Source organism: Suricata suricatta, chromosome 17, assembly GCF_006229205.1.
Source record: "Suricata suricatta isolate VVHF042 chromosome 17, meerkat_22Aug2017_6uvM2_HiC, whole genome shotgun sequence".
Lineage (NCBI taxonomy): Eukaryota > Metazoa > Chordata > Mammalia > Carnivora > Herpestidae > Suricata > Suricata suricatta.
In genome coordinates, this window is record NC_043716.1 from 12,091,187 (window position 1) to 12,108,536 (window position 17,350).

The 17,350-nt window shown below is 46.2% G+C and overlaps 2 protein-coding genes across 5 annotated transcripts in view; both read left to right on the top strand.

Annotated features, from left to right (window-relative positions):
• The window catches only part of NCBP3 (nuclear cap binding subunit 3), a 41,703-nt gene extending 39,327 nt beyond the window's left edge, over positions 1-2,376 (top strand). Inside the window, exon 15 of the mRNA XM_029929249.1 lies at positions 2,265-2,376. The gene's annotated coding sequence lies outside the window, so the exon portion shown is untranslated. The remainder of the gene's footprint in view (positions 1-2,264) is intronic.
• Positions 2,377-3,338: 962 nt separating this feature from the next.
• The window catches only part of ITGAE (integrin subunit alpha E), a 62,979-nt gene continuing 48,967 nt past the window's right edge, over positions 3,339-17,350 (top strand). Inside the window, exon 1 of one of the 4 annotated variants that reach the window (XM_029929247.1) lies at positions 3,339-3,739. In XM_029929247.1, coding sequence (XP_029785107.1) covers positions 3,706-3,739 — 34 coding nt within the window. In that variant the 5' untranslated portion in view covers positions 3,339-3,705. Of the gene's footprint in view, positions 3,740-4,533; positions 4,559-17,350 lie in introns of those variants that run through there. The other 3 variants (XM_029929244.1, XM_029929245.1, XM_029929246.1) reach the window with 3 other exon arrangements.

Below are 17,350 nucleotides of genomic sequence, written 5' to 3' on the forward strand. Positions count from 1 at the left end.
TAAAGGCTGAAAGGCCAGGATCAGGATGCCAGCATAGTCAGGTTCTGGTGAGGTCTCTCTTGCTTGTAGACCGGTATCTATGGTGTCCTCGCATGGCCTTTCCTTGGTACATGTCCATGGAGAGAAGGAGATCTCTCTTCCTTTTCTCAGGCCTACCTTTATGGCCTTAATTATCTCCTTTAGGATCTTCAGGCTCTGTCTCCAAATATACTTACTCCCATTGGGGTGTGTGGCTTCAACATATATTTGGCAGCCAGGAGGTGGGCGGTACACAACTCAGTCCATGACCCCTAGTAAGGCAGAAAACCCAGTACATGTTTGTGAAATGAGGCCTCTGCTTTTAAAAGCTCAAACTGGGAGGGGTTTAGACCTATGGGTGTGAGGGTAGTAGGGTTGTAGTGGTTCAGAGTCCTTGCTCTGGACACGTACCTGTCTTGAGTCCCAACTCTGCCACTTACAAGCTATATGGCCTTGGGCAAGTTACTTAACTTCTCTGATCCAGTATCCTCAGCTGGGAAATCAGGATGACCAAGTAGGGTGGCTGTTAGGGTAAGATGAGAACATTGCCTGGACGGCCCTTGGCATTAAGTCTGGCACTCCCTCCTTAGCGCTCAAGTGATAGTGATTCCTACTGCCCTTCAGACTTTCCCTGGCTCCCCTTTGCCAGCTCTGTCCTCCCCTGCAGTCCTGTCTCAGTAAGTCCTCACTCTCCCAAATTCCGTCTTCCCAGCTTCCCAGGACTCCGAAGGCCAATGGGTAGTTAGAAATCTCCAGCGCCTGGAGCCCGTGAGGCAGGGCTGTGGGAACAGTGCAGGGATCAGGGGCTCTTGACTCACCCAAGACCGAGCAGTTAGTCTTTTCACCTCTTGCTGAGCCGGTCTTCTCTATCCTCTTAACTTTTAAGACTCTATTTTGAAATAATTTCAAAATTGCAGAAAAGTTTCAAGGGTAGGACAAAAAATATTTTACCGTATCATTCATTCTCTCCGTCCTCCCCTCTGTCTCCCTGCCACCCACCTCCCCACGCCCCGCCCCCGTTTCCCATCCCTAAAGCATGAACTATTTGAGAATTAGTTGCATACATCCTGCCCCTTAACCTCTAAGTATTTTAGGGTACATTTCCTAAGAATAAGGATAATGTCTCATATGACCATGATATAGTTATTGAATTCGGGAAATTTGTAATTTTATCTGATCAGTACAGTAGTATCTAATCTTTGGTTCATGTTTCACATTTGCCAATTATCCCAATAATGTTTTTTAAAGCATTTTTTTTTCCTGCTCTGGGATCCAATCCAGGATCACCCTGCATTTTGTGTCCTCTTCTTAGTGTCCTTTAACCTGGATCGATTTCTTAACCTTTTTCTTGTGATATTGATGTTTTTGAAGAGTTCGGTGCAGTTATGTGTGGAATGTCGCTCAAGTTGGTCCCTTAACATTCGTCTAAAGCCTGTATAAGGCTGTGTGAGCGGAAGCATTGTACAACACAGTGTGGCTCTTCGCTTGGGATCTTGTTTGTATGTGTGGGGACAGCAGTTACTGACGGAAGTGAAGGGCTCATGACTAGGGGTCTGCCATGCTGACAGCAGCAAGCTTGGATAAATGCGCCTTTGAGGGATGCAGGATGTGTCCACATTCCAGACGTCTCCAAAGATGCAGAAATGGCCCTGCGCCCTGTCCACTGTCCTCCAGTCACCACCTTGGCTTGGCCTCCCGAGGTGGCCTGAAGTTTATACTCTAGACATGAAGGGCTGCTCTCAGAAATCTTGAGCAAGCTGCAGTCCTGGGTTCTAACCCGTCCTTACTGCTGATCTGCTCTGTGGCCTGGGGCTACTCTGGAGTAGGGGGACAGTCACTGAGGCCCAGAGTGGTAGGAAGACAGGCCAGGCCTCTGACCTATGACGAGGTTAAGCCAGTCTGGATGGTTTTCATTGTGACCTGGCAGGCAGAGCACAAGACCTGGACCTTCAGTTCTGCTGTTGTTTTCTTTTTCTTTTTTTTTTTTTCCTTTTTTGTTTAGCAGGCCAAATGATGAACACATTGTAATCTCTGTTCAAGCAACCGTATATCATCAGGGGACTATCACCATTAGTTGTAGGTATTTTGTCAGACCAAAGCAGACAATCAATGCACAAATGTTTTCAGTCTCATTGATCTCCACAAGACTTTGGCCAAGTAAGCTTTCAGTGTGAGAAACAAAATAAAATTGATTTTCATCTATATAGTCATTAAGCCAAAACCCTTGTTTTCTTTAACACTTACAGTAACACTTCAGAGCGCTCTCCCTGGGGATGCAGACATGTGAGAGACAGAATCTCCTGCCTTTTGGAATGAAGCTTAATTAAAATTAAATAAAATTAAAAGTCCAGCTCCTCAGTCGCACTGGCAGCATTTCAAGGGCTCAGTAGCCACGTGTGGCTCTTGACTACTGTGTTGGATGACGCGATCTAGAACCTCACAGTTCTGCTGGAATAGATCAGAGGTATGCTAGAAAGATTGATGGAATTTTACCTTTCCTGTTGTTCTGGTGCCTCAGAGCTCTTTTATTTAATTTATTTATATATTTATTTATTTATTTAAGTTCCTTTATTTTGAGAGAGACAGAAACAGCATGAATAGGGGAGGGGCAGAGAGAGAGAGAGAGAGAGAGAGAGAGAATGAATATCCCAAGCAGACTCCACACCATCAGTGCACCATCAGTGCACAGTGAGTCTTGAACTCATGAAACCACAAGATCATGACCTGAGCCGAAACTGAGTCAGACGCTTAACCGGCTGAGCCACCCAGGCCCCCCGCCTCAGAGCTCTTTTAAATGAGTTCCCAGAGTCTGGTACGGTAGCCAGGTTTTTTTCTTTTAGTTTTATTTGTCTTTATTTTATTTTGAGAGAGAGAGAGAGACACAGAGTGAGCAGGGGAGGGGCAGAGAGAGAGGGAGACACAGAATCGAAGCAGGCTCCAGACTCTGAGCTAGCTGTCAGCACAGAGCCCAATGTGGGGCTCTAACCCACAGACCATGAGATCATGACCTGAGCTGAAGTTGGAGGCTTAATCAACTGAACCACCCAGGCGCCCCGATGATAGCCAGGTTTTAAAGAAAACGTAGCCAGAGCTGAATTCTCTGAGGCAGTTTTCAGTCAGTGCCTTGGGTCTTTCCACTTACCAGGCCCTCCACAACCTCTGAGCCTTGAGTGCAGGAGCCAGGTGCAAGCGCCCAGTTTCTAGCTGTGGGCTCGCTTGCAGTGGGAAGGGGACGTCATTCTCACTGCTGAGTCCCACCAGGGACTGCGGGCTGGGTGTCGGGCTGAGGTGGTAGGTACCAGGGCAGGGGAGGGGAATGGGCCTCTCTCACGCACGTGAATGCTAAACAGTGGCTGGTTAATGATACTCCTGCACTCAAACACCTGCCGATGAGGACATCTCAGAACTATGTTCCCGGGCCAAACCTCCACTCACCGTTCACGGAGGTGAGCATGATGGAGCAGAGCTGATGACTTTCTCTAAGCTTCCAGGACCCAGCCCACAACTGCTGAGGAAGCCACGCAGCTAGCTGTGCACGGAGTGGGAACTCTCTGTCAACCTGAAAGTGCCTGCCTGCGTGTGGGTCCTGGCTTCTGTGTGTCTCTGACACCGCCTTCTGGCCACCCTGAGGAAGGGAAGTTGAACAGGCCGAGGCCCACACTGCTGCCTGCCTCTGCTCCAGCTAGGATGTGGCTCTGCCGCACTCTCCTCTGCATGACCAGTAAGTCAGCCTCACACCCCTGCCCTGAGCGACTGCTGTGCCCTCAGCACAGCCTCTCTGTCTAAATGGGGCTCACTCAGAGCCAGAAGTCAGAGAAAGTGGGGAATCCCTCAGGGAGGTGCTCTTGCTTGCTGAGTTAGATCGGAGCCTTGCACAGAAGGGCTTCTGAGGCCATTGACAGTGCTGACAGCCTGTGACTTCAGAATCCTGAGCTCTGCCACCCTGTTCGTCTTCCCGCCAGCCTCCTCTCCCTGCCCTGGGCTTTCTCTCTACAGCACCCATTCCAGGCGGGTCCCTGGGTCTGTGAGTTTGTTCTCAGAGTATGGAGGTTGATAATGCCCATCCTGCCCAGTAGAGCACCACAGACTGGGGTTCAGCTGAGGAGGGTGAGGAGCCTGTGAGAAGGTGAGCACTGAGGGGAGATGGTGGGGCGTGTGTCTGTGTGGTAGAAGGTACTGGGGGACCCCGCTTCCGGTTTCTGAGTCAGGGCCGATATGAGAACCTGTGTGCAGACAGAGGGGGCCATTTTCATTTCCCCCGACTTGGGGGTCCCATTTCTACGAGACCATGGGAACCACTTGGGGCAAGCCAGGCCACAAGCCATCAACTGCCAGAGGCCTCAGGGCGGAGATTGAGCATGGTCAGTGAGCCCTTGGAGGCGCTCAGATCCAGCCAGGGTGGTCCGGCCGAGTGATCAGGACAAGCTTCTCCAGGGGTCTCCTGCATTGGTCAGAAGCTTGACAGAAGAATGAGATGGACATCAGGTAGATACAGTTTAGGCTCTTGGGAGCCTGAGTTCTCCTTGAAGGATGCGCAAAGGTGAGCCAGTGAGCACCAGACAGTGGCTGAGAAAGCCGAATCCACTGTTGGAGGGAACTCAAATTAGCATCTACCCTGGGGCCAGGTCACCAGGAGGCAGGCCAAACATGCAGGGTACCAGCAAAGCATACATTTGTGGATACATTTTAATATTTGATATTCAAAATAGACAATATGAAAAGGTCAAAACGTTGTTGACTTCCTTTTCTCTATTTTACAGTTTAGACTTCTCTATTTTCAGTCACATAGAGTGTGTGGAGAAAGTCTCACACTTTTTACGGCTTATGCCTTTGATGCCCCGTCACCAAGTATGTCTGATAAAGATGCTTAGACTAGCCTCTGGTCCACCCCTTCCCAGAATGGAGGAGGTGACTGGGTCCCAGAGAGGTGCACTGACTGTCCAGAGTTACAGGCAAGTACCAGTAGGCATGGGGCTCAAGCCCAGGCCTCTGCCCTGCCTCCCAAGTTCTAGAATACCCCATGGCCTGGGGTGCCAATGCTGGCATCATTCTGGGCTCCGGCTAGTCTGTTTCCTGTGGCCTAAGGTGTGACCAGCCATTGGCCCAGCACCTTTTTCAGCAATGTCAATCCATGAGAGATTTATCAAACCGCTTCCGGGGCCTAGACAGTCCTCTGATGGACAGTAGAGAGCAAGACAGAGCAGGCTTGCAATGAGATCAGTGAGCCCTCAGCTTGGCTAAGCTAAGGAAATGGTGTGGGAGCACGGCCCCAGCAGCTCCAGTCTGAGTGGGAGAAATAAAGCTGTGACAGTTCTGCTCTGAGCTGTGAGGTGGGATGGAGGGATGGGGCAACCCTGAAGAGCCTCCTGGAGGAGGTGACACTGGTACTGAGTCTTAAGGTCTGGGGAGAGTCTGAGAAAGTGACAAGGAGATGCAGGGAGGGTGGGAATGGGCCCCTCAGACTATGACTCCAGGCCCAGGGCCCTGAATCCTTTGTCTGGCTGGGCCTCCTTAGGCTGGAGAGATTCCAGACTGTTCCTGGCCTGACCCTGACCTTCCACAGTTCCCAAGCCACCCACAGTGGTGTCCACTTCTCATCTGTGGGAACGGATGAGATTACGTCAATTATCTAAGAGTTTCTAGTCAGGAACAGATACACAGGCACACTGCTACGCCGGAGCCACCCAGACCCACACCCCTAGCCCCGTGTCACGGTGCTACCATGCAGCCTGCTGTCCCCAGGTTGGTTTTTACCGTTGAGTCACCCTGCGGCCCCAGCCACTTATACCTCTCCCCTGGGTCACCTTACAATGGTGAAGAAGGAGCCAGAATTCTAGGTCCTGCTGTGCTGTTGAACTTCAGGCTGAGGCCTGTGGCCCTGCTGGGCCCTGATGGAGGGTGGGAAGATGTCGGACCTGGTTCTGCCCCGGGCACACCCCTGTACCTGTGTGCAAGGACATGACGGAAAACCTTGGTTGTTGGGGAGGGGGACGCAGTGTCCAATGTGGCCCTGAGGATGGAGGAGGTCTCTAGCAAGTGGAGACTGTGGGGGGTGAGGGGGTCTGTGTAGAAGCAGTGTGGACAACGACGGGGAGTGTGAGGAGTCTGTTTAGGCAAGCTTGAGTGGGAGCGGAAGGCTGGCTGCTCTGACATTGCCTGTCTGCACCCCCCAACCCCAGCCAGAACATGCTGGGGCTTTGGGGGTGAGGGTGCACCAATCCCTCCGCCTGGGTCCCCTGTGTGAAGAGAAAGCAGGCTGCACTCACACACAGAGAAACCTAGCCCCAGCCAGCGGGTCCACTGCGGATTCCTTCAGGTCTCATGCACGGGGAATGGGAAAAGGGCATTCCGAGCTGAGGCAAAGCCTCAGCCAAGGGCAGTGTTTGTGGACAAGCCAGGTGTGGACTGTGGGCCATTTGGGAACCAGATGTCTCCAGCCTTGGCTGGGAGGTCGGCTTGTAGGGTATATATGGGGGGCATGTGGGCAGTCAGGCTGGAGAGGTCCAGGGTGGTGGTGGGGAGTGTGGCGGACCAGAGTACCAGGCTGAGGGAGCTTGGACCCCACCCGGAGGGGGGCGGGAAGCCACGGCAGATCTTGAGCAGGGTGGCAGCAGTGAGACTTGCACGTTGGAAGATGGGGTCCTGAGGCTGGGTGTGTGGGTTGAAGGTGAACTACTCTGTGGGACAGGCACCTTGCGGGCGGCTCGGAGGCATGAGCTTCCCCCAGGCCCTTCTGGGTGTTCTGAGCTGGATGTCAGGATATCTGACTCTAGTCCCAGTTCTATGGCCAGCTCCTAGTGGAAGTTTGGGCTGGGTCTGAGTTTGCTAACGTGAGGAGAGCGCTGTGAGATTGTGTGTGCAAAATGCCCAGTGTGTCGCGGGGGAAGGTAGATTGAGGGGGAGGCGATGCTGGCTGACAGGATGGGGGGAGACGCTTATTCTGACAATGTGGCCTATGTGGCTTGGGAGGCAGCTTGGGGGAGGCAGCCTTGTGGGTGGTGTGGTGACAGACACTGGTTCAGCCGGGCTCTCGTGTCTCTCACACAAGAGGGGCTTGAGATGGAGGGCAAGGCTGTCAGAGAGCACGACAGGCCCTCCCTTGTGGTTATAACACTGACATCAGCGCCCACACTGAGCCTCTGGCATGTCAGACCCTGGGCACGCATTGCCCTATTTGCTTTGCACAGCCCAGCCCTCTATCACAGATGGGAAAACAGGTGAGGTGACAAGCCCAAGGTCCTTCAGTAACTCTGTGGCAAAGCAAGATTTGAACACAGGACTGTCTCCCTCTGGGACCCATGCTGTTTTCTGTTTCATTGGGAAAGGAAGGGGTCACCCGATCTAGGGGCAGCCGAAGCAAAGGTCAAATGTCAGGGGCCTGGAGGGAGTCTGCTCTAGCAAAGCGGCCTACAGCTGGCAGATTCCAGGCACCAGCCAGCTCTCAGGGTGGGTGCTGGTGACTGGGAAAGCTCAGTGAATATGGTGACCCCCACCTCCACACACGTTCTCCTGCCACCGTGCGTGCACAGGAGGTTCTCACTGACCTCATCACCAACTATCTAACCCAGAGCTCTACCCCGGGCTCAGTGAGCTGTTGGCACAGCTGGGAGCTGTGGCCAGCTTCTAGGTCCATTTGTGACCCTCTTCTCTGTTTACCAACTCCTCAGTGCCTCCTGCTTTTACTAGAGGCTTTGGAATTAGGCAGACCTGGGCGCTAGACACAAATGTTCAATTTATTGATGGGCCACAAGCAAATCATTCACCTTCTCTGAGCCTCAGCACCCAGTGTGGTATCTGGAAGACATCAGGTGCTCCAGGAGGGTGGCTGTGATTCATCTCTGTGCTCATCTCCCCCCCTTCCCCGCCCCTCAGGAATCTTGCTCCAACATCCCTCAGTTGAAAGCAGCAAAAATGGGGACAGGAGTGGGGTGGGGAACAGGAATCTCTGACCTACTCTGATAGTTTCAGGACACGCCTTCTGGGCCTGGCCCTATGCTGAACTGGGCTTTGTGGTTGGGGGGCTCTCATGGATGACTCAGATTAGGTCACATTTTGTGGGGAGACAGACTTGATCGCTGATCACAGATCACTCTGACCTAGACAGGATTTAGTCAGAGCCAGAAAGAGACACTGCAGGATGTGGTGGGGGCTCAGGGACCAGTGAGTTACTCTGGTTGAGAATCCGAATTAGTGCCCAAGCAGCTCCCCAAAGATGAGGCACAGGTGGGAGAGTGGTGAGATGGGGCAGAGGTGACAGCAAGGAAGGCATGCTGGGCAGAGGGAACTGCTTGTGCAAAGGCCCAGCAGTGGGAGGTAGGGGGACGGTGCTCAGGGAATTGGGTGTAGAGGAGCTTGAAGTGGCTGGAGAGCAGGCGTGGCAGAGGGGGCACTGGGCTGGGCAGGGAGATGCCACAGATGCTCAGGTGAGGAGACTGGGCTTAGCTCAGGGGTTTCAAACCAGGTCTATCAGTTACATGGTAAAACAGGGAAGAAAGCCTCCTGATCAGTCCCTGCAAGAAGAAGCCGGTAGTTCTTACTTTTTAATTCTCTCTTAGTCAGTTTGCGTACCCTAACCTGGCTGACCAAGAAACATGGGCTTGGCATAAAATGGACCAAGGGGCTTGAGTCCAATCCTCCTGTATTCCTGGAGAACAGTGCTCTCCATCCCCCACCTCGGGTCTTGATCTAGAACCCTTGAGGGTCCATGGGTTGGCTACAGAGGTGTCTGTGAGCCCTGTTCACTCATCCAGCACCCACTCGGCGTAGGCCACCATAGCAGGCTCTGGGATGACATGGTGAATGAGGCTGCCTCGCAGTCTTTGCTCTCAGAGGGACTCACTGGTGGTGGGGGAGAGTCACAGGCAATAAATGAACAGGGAGATAAGCAGGGGAGTTTCAGTTCGTGAGCAAAGTTTGCAAGGGTGCAGAGGGCTCAGATAGGGGTCTGGGGGTCAGGAAAATCTCTTGGAGGAGTTGAATGGTGACGATCAGGAGGAAGGCTGGTGATCGCCTCTGAGCTGAGCAGTTAGAGCAGAGGTAAGACTTGGCATAATATACTTGGGTGAGTGGGGAGGGCTCTGATGCTCTCATCCAGTTCTCAAAGTGGTCCGTGGCCCCCAGACAGGGAACTGCTTATGGTCTGGTTATGTTTTCTGCATTATACTCTGGGTGACAGCAGGGAGGACACGAATAACAGCTGTGGGTAACTTGAGTGAAGATTTGTTCATTCGCTGCTGCTGCTGCTGCTACTGTTGGTTTTTTTTTGTTTTGTTTTGTTTTGTTTTTGTTTTATTTTTCCCTACTCTGCCCCCATTCATTCAGTGTTCTTAGGAAGACAATCCTCAGGGAAACTTTTCCGGTTTTTTTTCCTGCTTCACCAGGATAATTTTATCCCCAATTCTGTGGACACTGAGTAATATAGCTTATCATTTTCATCCTTACATTGGCTTCAAGAAAGTTTATTCATTTATGCAGTTATTCACAAATCATTTAATGAGGCACCCACTGCGTGCCTGAATCGTGTTCAGAGCCCAAAGTGGGTCACACTGTAGAAAGTGCTAATACTTGCTGACACACAGGTTAGCTGTGAGCCTCCTTCCTGGTTTCCTTGTGCCCTTCCATAGTCACCCCCCTCTTATGCCATTTTCCTTTTTTTTTTCTTTGGCCTGCCTCCTTATTTTAAAATAAGTTTTATCTTAATGTATAACATGTTTTTATGAATTGCCACAAATCATTCTGGGCAAGGCCAAGGTATAAAGGGGATGAGATAAAGTGCAGATGTCCGCTTCGTGCGGGCTCAGGGAGAGGGTCTGGGAATTGAGAAGTGGGAGCTCGGACACTGCCTTCTCACACCGTGCCGCCTCCGTGAGCCGCAGAAGGTGAGTTTTGAACAGAATTTGAAGCATGCACAGAAGCAGAGGAAATAACAGTCACCAACTCAGTGTACCCGTCACCTAGATACGCTGCTATCAAGATCTGCTACACTTGCTGCATTATTTCATCCTTTTTGGTTTCCTCTGAAGTTGTGCTGCCCAAAGTTTGGTGTGGTGACCAGCAGCGCAGCATCGCTTAGGATCTTGTTAGACGAGGTTCAGTCCCACTCCTGATCTGTGGAATCAGAATCTGTACTTTAATAAGAAACTCGGGTGATCACTAGCACTTTAACGTTTCGGAAACATTATTTTAAGGCAAACCCAAAACATCGTGTCATTTCACCCCTAAATACTTCAGGACAGGTTTCTGACGCATGTGGTTATTTTCTCACATAGCCACAATGGTTTTCCTTATCGTCTAACAAAGTTAAAAATGATTTTTCAGTATCGTCTAATGCCTAGCCCATCTTCAAATCTCAGCCCACATCCCTGTCTCAGTTTATCTTTTTAGTAACGATAAGTTTGTTCAAGTCAAGATCCAAACGAGGTGCACGTTACGTTTGGTTATCCTGTTTCTCTTAGTCTACAGTGGCCCCCTGGCCAATTTTTTGGTTTGGGTGTCTTTTTCGTCTTTCCTTTGCTGCAGATCTTGGTCACTTGTCTTGTAGAACAGCTTCAGTCAGAGTTTGTGTGTTTCCTCCTTTTGGTGCAATTGGTCCTTCTATCTCCTGACTTTCCCAGAACCTGGATGTTGGTGCCAATGACTTCATTAAATTCAGGTGGAACTGTTTTGGCAAACACACTCTAAAACTGCTGTGGGCACTTTGACATACTTCCTGGGTTTATCTCACTCACCCTTTTTGTTTCCTTTGCCAAAGTATTTTAATGACTCGCTACTCAAAACGTGGTCTGAGGACCAGCAGTGTGGGCATCGCTTGGGAGCTGGTTAGAAACACAGAGTCTAAGGCTCCTATAATCTTCCTATGGGGTCACACTCAGCAGGACACATATCTGAGGACCTGGATTCCTGGGGACATTATGATTGACTAGTAGGCTCAGGTGGTGTCAGTCTAATTGTAAAGTTTTCTATCAAACTTTCTTCTAGTAGTTTCATCTATTGCGGTCATGGCTTGGTTTAATTACTGTATAATGGCTTGCCAAATTGTGTTTTTATGATTCTATTATTCTGCCCACATCAACTAGAACTATTTGGTGATCCTGAAATTCAATTTATATAGAAAAAATAAGAAAACCACTTAATTAATATTTTCCTTTTAGTAAACAATTTTCAGAGTAAAGGGATGGTGGTGCCTTCATTAACTTCCGATGCTAACCAATGCAGTTTTAAAATTTATTTTTTGTTTTTTCTCTCCAAAATATTACTATCAACATATAGAATTTTTATATATTCAGTATGTTTCAGAAATTTGCAATTATTTTTAATGTAAACTTTTTTGAATTACCCAATAAAATGGACAAATTCAGATCAGTGAATTTTCAAATTAAGCCAAATCCATGCTATTAATACCCTTTTCAAGAAACGAACATGGGGCGCCTGGGTGGCTCAGTCGGTTAAGCATCCAGCTTCGGCTCAGGTCATGATCTCACAATTCGTGGGTTTGAACCTCGCGTCGGGCTCTGTGCTGACAGCTCAGAGCCTGGAGCCTGCTCCTGTGTCTCCCTCTCTCTCTGTGCTCCCCTGCTTGCGCTGTCTCTCAAAAATAAATAAAAAACATTAAAAAAAAAGAAAAAAAGAAATGAACATGAGTAACAGCATAGAAGTACCCTTTATCATGCACTCTAGTCATTCATTACCTTACACACTCTCCTAACTTCTAATAGCATACATTAGTTTGCCTGTTTTAAACTTTGTATAACTAGAATTATACAATATGGTCTGTTTTGTTCCTAATCTTTTTCCCAACACTGTTTTTATGAAATCGAGCCACCTTGTCATAGGTTATTTTCATTGCTATAGAATATTCCATTGGTGCCTCTTCACAAAAGTTTATCCTTCCTATTGTTGATGGATATTTGGGTTGTTCCAGTTTGGAGTTATGAATAATGAGGCTGCGAATGTTTTTATACATCTCTTTTTATGGACGTATAAATATACTTCTCCTGGTGATATGCTGAAGTATAAAAGTGCTGAGTCATAAATTGTACATATGCTCAGCTTCAGTTGATCTCCCAACTGGTTTCCTAAAGGGACCGGCTTACATTCTTCAGTAGCATTTGAGGGTTCTAGTTGCTCCCAAGCAATGTCAACACTTGGTTGTTGGTTTTTTTTTTCTTTTCATTTTAGCCATTCTGGCAGTTTTATAGTGGTATCATATGGTGGTTCTAATTTGCCTTCCCCTGAAGTTGGTTGAGTACCTTCCCATTTGGTTACTAGCCACTGGATAGTCTCTTGTGAAATGTCTTCTTTCTGTTAGCTTACATGCCTTTTTCTTGTTGATCTGTAGGATTTCTCAATCTCCTAAATCATTTCATCTTAAATAATGACAGGGTTTTTTTTCCGTTTTTAATCTTTATGCTCCATATCTTTTTTCCTTTTCTCACTGATCTAAGTCCTCCAGTAAAATGTTGAGTAAAAGTGATCATCCCTGTCTCAATGCTGATTTTAGAGAAATATTTTAATAACCCACCAATAAGAATGATGTTTGCTGAGGGTTTTTTTTTTTTTTGGGTGTGGATATTCTTGATCAGATTAAAGGAATCCCTTCTATTCTGATTTACTATCATTTTTTTTAAAATCACAAAGCAGTATTGGATTTCACCAAATGCCTTTTTCCTGTATCTATCATAGATCATATGCTTTTTTCTTTTTCCCCTCCTGTTAATGTGATACATAGATCAATTATTATCAAATGTCAAACCACCCTTGCGTTCCTGAAAAAACTCCACTTGATTGTGATGTATTATGCTTTTTATGTGTCACCGGATTTGATCTGCTAATATTTTGTCTGGGATTCCTACATCTGTGTTCAAGAGAGATCACCAATTGTCCTTCCTTGCATTATTCCTGTCACACTTGTCCTGATTTTTGTTTCTTTTTGTTTTTTAAGTATTTGCTCTTGTCAGGTTTTAATATCAATGTTAGGGCACCTGGGTGTCTGACTCTTGATCATGATCTCACAGTTTGCAGGATCAAGCCCCATGTCAGGCTCTACACTGACAGTGCAGAGTCTGCTTGTGATTCTCTCTCCCTCTCTGACCACCCACTCAAAATACATAAATAAACTTAAAACAATTTTTTTACATTTATTTATTTTTGAGAGACAGAGAGAGACAGAGCACAAGCCGGGGAGGGGAAGAGAGAGAGGGAGACACAGAATCCCAAAGCAGGCTCCAGGCTCTGAGCTGTCAGCACAGAGCCTGACACGAGGCTCGAACTCACGAACTGTGAGATCATGACCTGAGCCAAAGTCAGACCTCAACTGACTGAGCCACCCAGGTGGCTTTGTTTATTTTCTCTACTCTAAGTTTTCTGCTTCATTGATACATACTCATATCTTCATTCCTGTACTTTCTTTGGGCTTGATTTGCTAATATTTTACCTTTTAGAGATGAAAGCTTAGATAATTGATTTTAGCTTTTCTTTTTTTTTTTTAACATTTGCACTTAAGGCTGTACATTTCCTCTGAGCACTGCTTTAACCATTTCCCACAAGTTTTTACTTGTCATATCTTTAAAAAAAATTTTTGGGGTTTATTTATTTTTGAGACAGAGACAGAGCATGAGCGGGGGAGAGGCAGAGAGAGAGAGAGCAGGAAACACAGAATCTGAAACAGGCTCCAGTCTCCTAGCTGCCAGCACAGAGCTAGATGTGGGGCTCGAACCCACAGACCGCAAGATCATAACCTGAGCTGAAGTCGGACGCTCAGTGGACTGAGCCACCCAGGCACCCCTGACTTTGTCATATCTTAATTATCATTAAAAAATTTCCATGGTGATTTCACTTTTGACTTATGTAGACATGCAATGCTTGATTTCTGAAAAGTTCAAGTTTTTATAGTTTTCTTTTTGTTGTTGGCTTCTAGTTTAATTCCATTGTAGTCAGAGAACATATTCTGGACTATTTCAATCCCTTTAAATTTATTGAGGCTTGCTTTTTGATCTTGCATATATATTTGATTTGGTAAATGTTTCGTGTATATTTGAAAAAATGTTTATTTTACCATTATTAAGTACAGTGTTCTGTTAGTCAATTGTGTTGTTCAGATCATCTATATCATTGATCCTTTGATGTGCTTTTGTAGGTTATATGCAAGATTTGTTAAAGCATTAAAGTATCTCACTTTGGTCGTGGATTTTTTTGTATTTTTCTTTTAAATTCAGTCAATTTTTTATATATCTTGAAGTGATGTTAGTGAAGATACAGATTTTAAATTTGTATCTTCTTGGTGAATGAAGTACAACATATTTATATGTATATATTTCCTTCTCTTACTTACATAAAAGCCTATCCTTTGCCTAATGATTTTAATTTGTTTTTAAAATCTGTGCTGCTAAGTGAAAAGTCATTAATTGGAAAAACTATTTCCATCCATTTCAATGGAAAAACTGTGGTTCATTCCATCTAGTCCAATACCCAAACATTTACTGATGGAAAAATTTATTAATTGGCCAATAAAACAAGTTTATACTAAAGAATTAATTGAATATAAAAATATAACTTACATATACAACTTACTGTAATAAAGATATATTGTCCTCATTAAGAGGAAATGAAGACTTAATGATGAGTAGTGGAGGATAATTGTCAGGGAGTCATTATTGAGAAGGTACATTTCTCATTCACAGTTTCCTCACTGTTTCTTCAATCTTTTGGGTACTTGTGGTTATCTTGCATTCAAACTACCTTTAAAAATAAAAGTTATAGCATGTTGGGCTGCCTGGGTGGGTGACTGTCAGTTAAGCATCCGACTTCGGCTTAAGTCATGATCTCGCAGATAGTGAATTCAGTCCCCGTGGGGTCTGTGCTGACAGCTCAGAGCCTGGAAACTGCTTCAGATTCTGTGTCTCATGTCTCTCTCTCTCTCTCTCTGAAAAACAGATAAACGTTAAAAAATTTTTTAAATAAAGTCATAGCACAGAAAAAATACATTGAACACAAAATAAATGCTAAACCTGAAAGCACTTCAAGACACGTGGCATAGTTTGTGCATTTAACCGACTGCAGAGTCGCAGAAGCTCCTCGCCCCGCAGCCCTCCCCGCCGGCGTGTCCATGCCACACAAGACCTTTTGAGTTTATGAGAACAAGGCAAGCAGTTCACGTTTGTTTCCTATGATATCGTGGGGTAGAAACTGCTTTATTAAGTAAATTGGTGAGTATGTTTCGGCGTGAATGTGTGCTCTCAGAACACATGTTTATGTGGCATATTTAGGAATGAAATAGTCATCATACCATCATAGAAAAAAGAATGTTTTCCAAAAAGCTTTTTTTCCTCCAAAAAAGCTTTTAGCCATATAGCTCTTGAAAAGAGCTGTTCACTGAACAATAATTGAACAGAAAAATTCTGTGCCCTGAACTTCACCTTGTCCTTTTTCTCTGTAAATATACATTAGCATTTTTATGGTGGGGTGGCATAGTCAGATACACTTTAAAATGTTTTCTCTGGCAGTTGGTATGGAGGGGATGTATCCAGAGGGACAAGACTTGGAAGAGAGAGGTCAGGAGACTAATGAACATGTCCACGCAGGAGACTGGGGTCAGTGGGGCAGAACCGAGGCCCAACTGCATGTGGGAATTCTGAGAATGACAGAGGCGGTGCTGCAAATCTGTGGGGATAAGATGAGCCACGCAAGAAAAAATGGTGAGAGAATTTCAATTGTGGGGAGAAAAAGTAAAAGCTGGATCCCTCTTTCACTCCGCACACAAACATGGAGCGCAGACGGAGCAAAGACTCAGGTGTAAGAAGTGAAACAGAAACCCCAACACATAGAGGAAAACATGAGTGATCTTAAAAAATGATAATCTCTGAATGGGGCAGCATGACCTAAAACTCAAGACTCATAAAGGAAAGATAAGTTGACTACGTACAAATTACAGATGTGGGGAAGAGATGCATGTCAACTAGCTAAGTGTGAAGCATTATCTTTAACACATTGGTAATTTTTTTAAATCAAAAACCTCTTGCAAATTAATAAGAAAGCAGTACTTGATACAAATGGTTAATGTATATGCATAGGCAGTAAATGACTTAAGAGACTTGACCTCTCTCATAATAAAAGAAGATGCTTTGTAGTAAAATGATAAGATACTCTTTCCAAACAAGGATGGTCTGCACACAGCTCCAGCAGTGCTATGAGGAAACGGGCTTCTCCTGGTCTGTTGTGCTGCTATAAACTGGCACGGCCTGCGGGGTTGGGGGCAATCTGTCGCCATCAGTTTTTCCCCAAAACTTTTCAGTGAAAAATTTTAAGTATACAGAAAAGTTGAAATAATTGTACAGTGGAAAACTCTACACCACACTTAGATTTTACAGTTGTCAACATTTTGTTATGTTTGCAGTATCTCTCTCTCTCTCTCTCACACACACACACACACACACACACACACACACACACACACACATCTCTCCATCCATCAAGCCTTCTTACATTTTGACGCATTTCAAAGTAAATTGCAGAGATTGGTACACTTCATCCCTAAATGTTTCAGCATACATATCAACTAGAGGTCAGTGTTTGTTTATCATTCTTTTTTGAAGGAAAACTTACATTCGGTGAAAGGCACAAGTTTTAAGTTGACCAGTGTGTTTTTGACAAATGCACACACCTTTGTTATCTAACATCCAAATTCTTATCAAGACCCAGGGTGTTTCCATCAGCCTGCACAGTTTCTTCCTGTCCCTTCCCAATTAAGCCACATCCCTTTAACCCCAGGAAACCTTTTTTTTTTTTTTTTTTTTACTATAGATGAGTTTTGCTGGCTCTAGAACATCATGTAACTGGAATTATTCAGTACTATTTTATGTAAAGCCTCTTCCACTCAGCATGATTTTTGTCGGTCACCCATCTTGCTGTGTCACTTGCTCATTTCTGTTTACTCCTGAGTAGTATCCCATTGTATGAATGTGCCAGTTAGTTTATCCCTTCCCCACTTGATGGACATTTGGGTTGTTAACACTTGGAAACTATTACAAGTAAAGCTTCTGTAAACATTCTTGTACATGTTTGAGGACATGTTTTCTCCTGGGTCACTTGATGGGGCGTCACAGACAGAATGTATGACTATCCTAGCCCTGGTGCTCATAGTCTATTTTAACTTTGGTACAAGACACTGTCCTGAGTATATGCTATCTGACAGGTACAGAAGGTGAACAGTGGGAGGTGTGAGAAGGCGGGAAGTACTTCTAGAGGAGAACCAGGAAGGCTTTCTGGAGAGGGGGCTTAGTGCCTACATTCCTGTCCTATTCCCACAGGTAGAAGGTCCTGGGGAGTCTCATTTTTC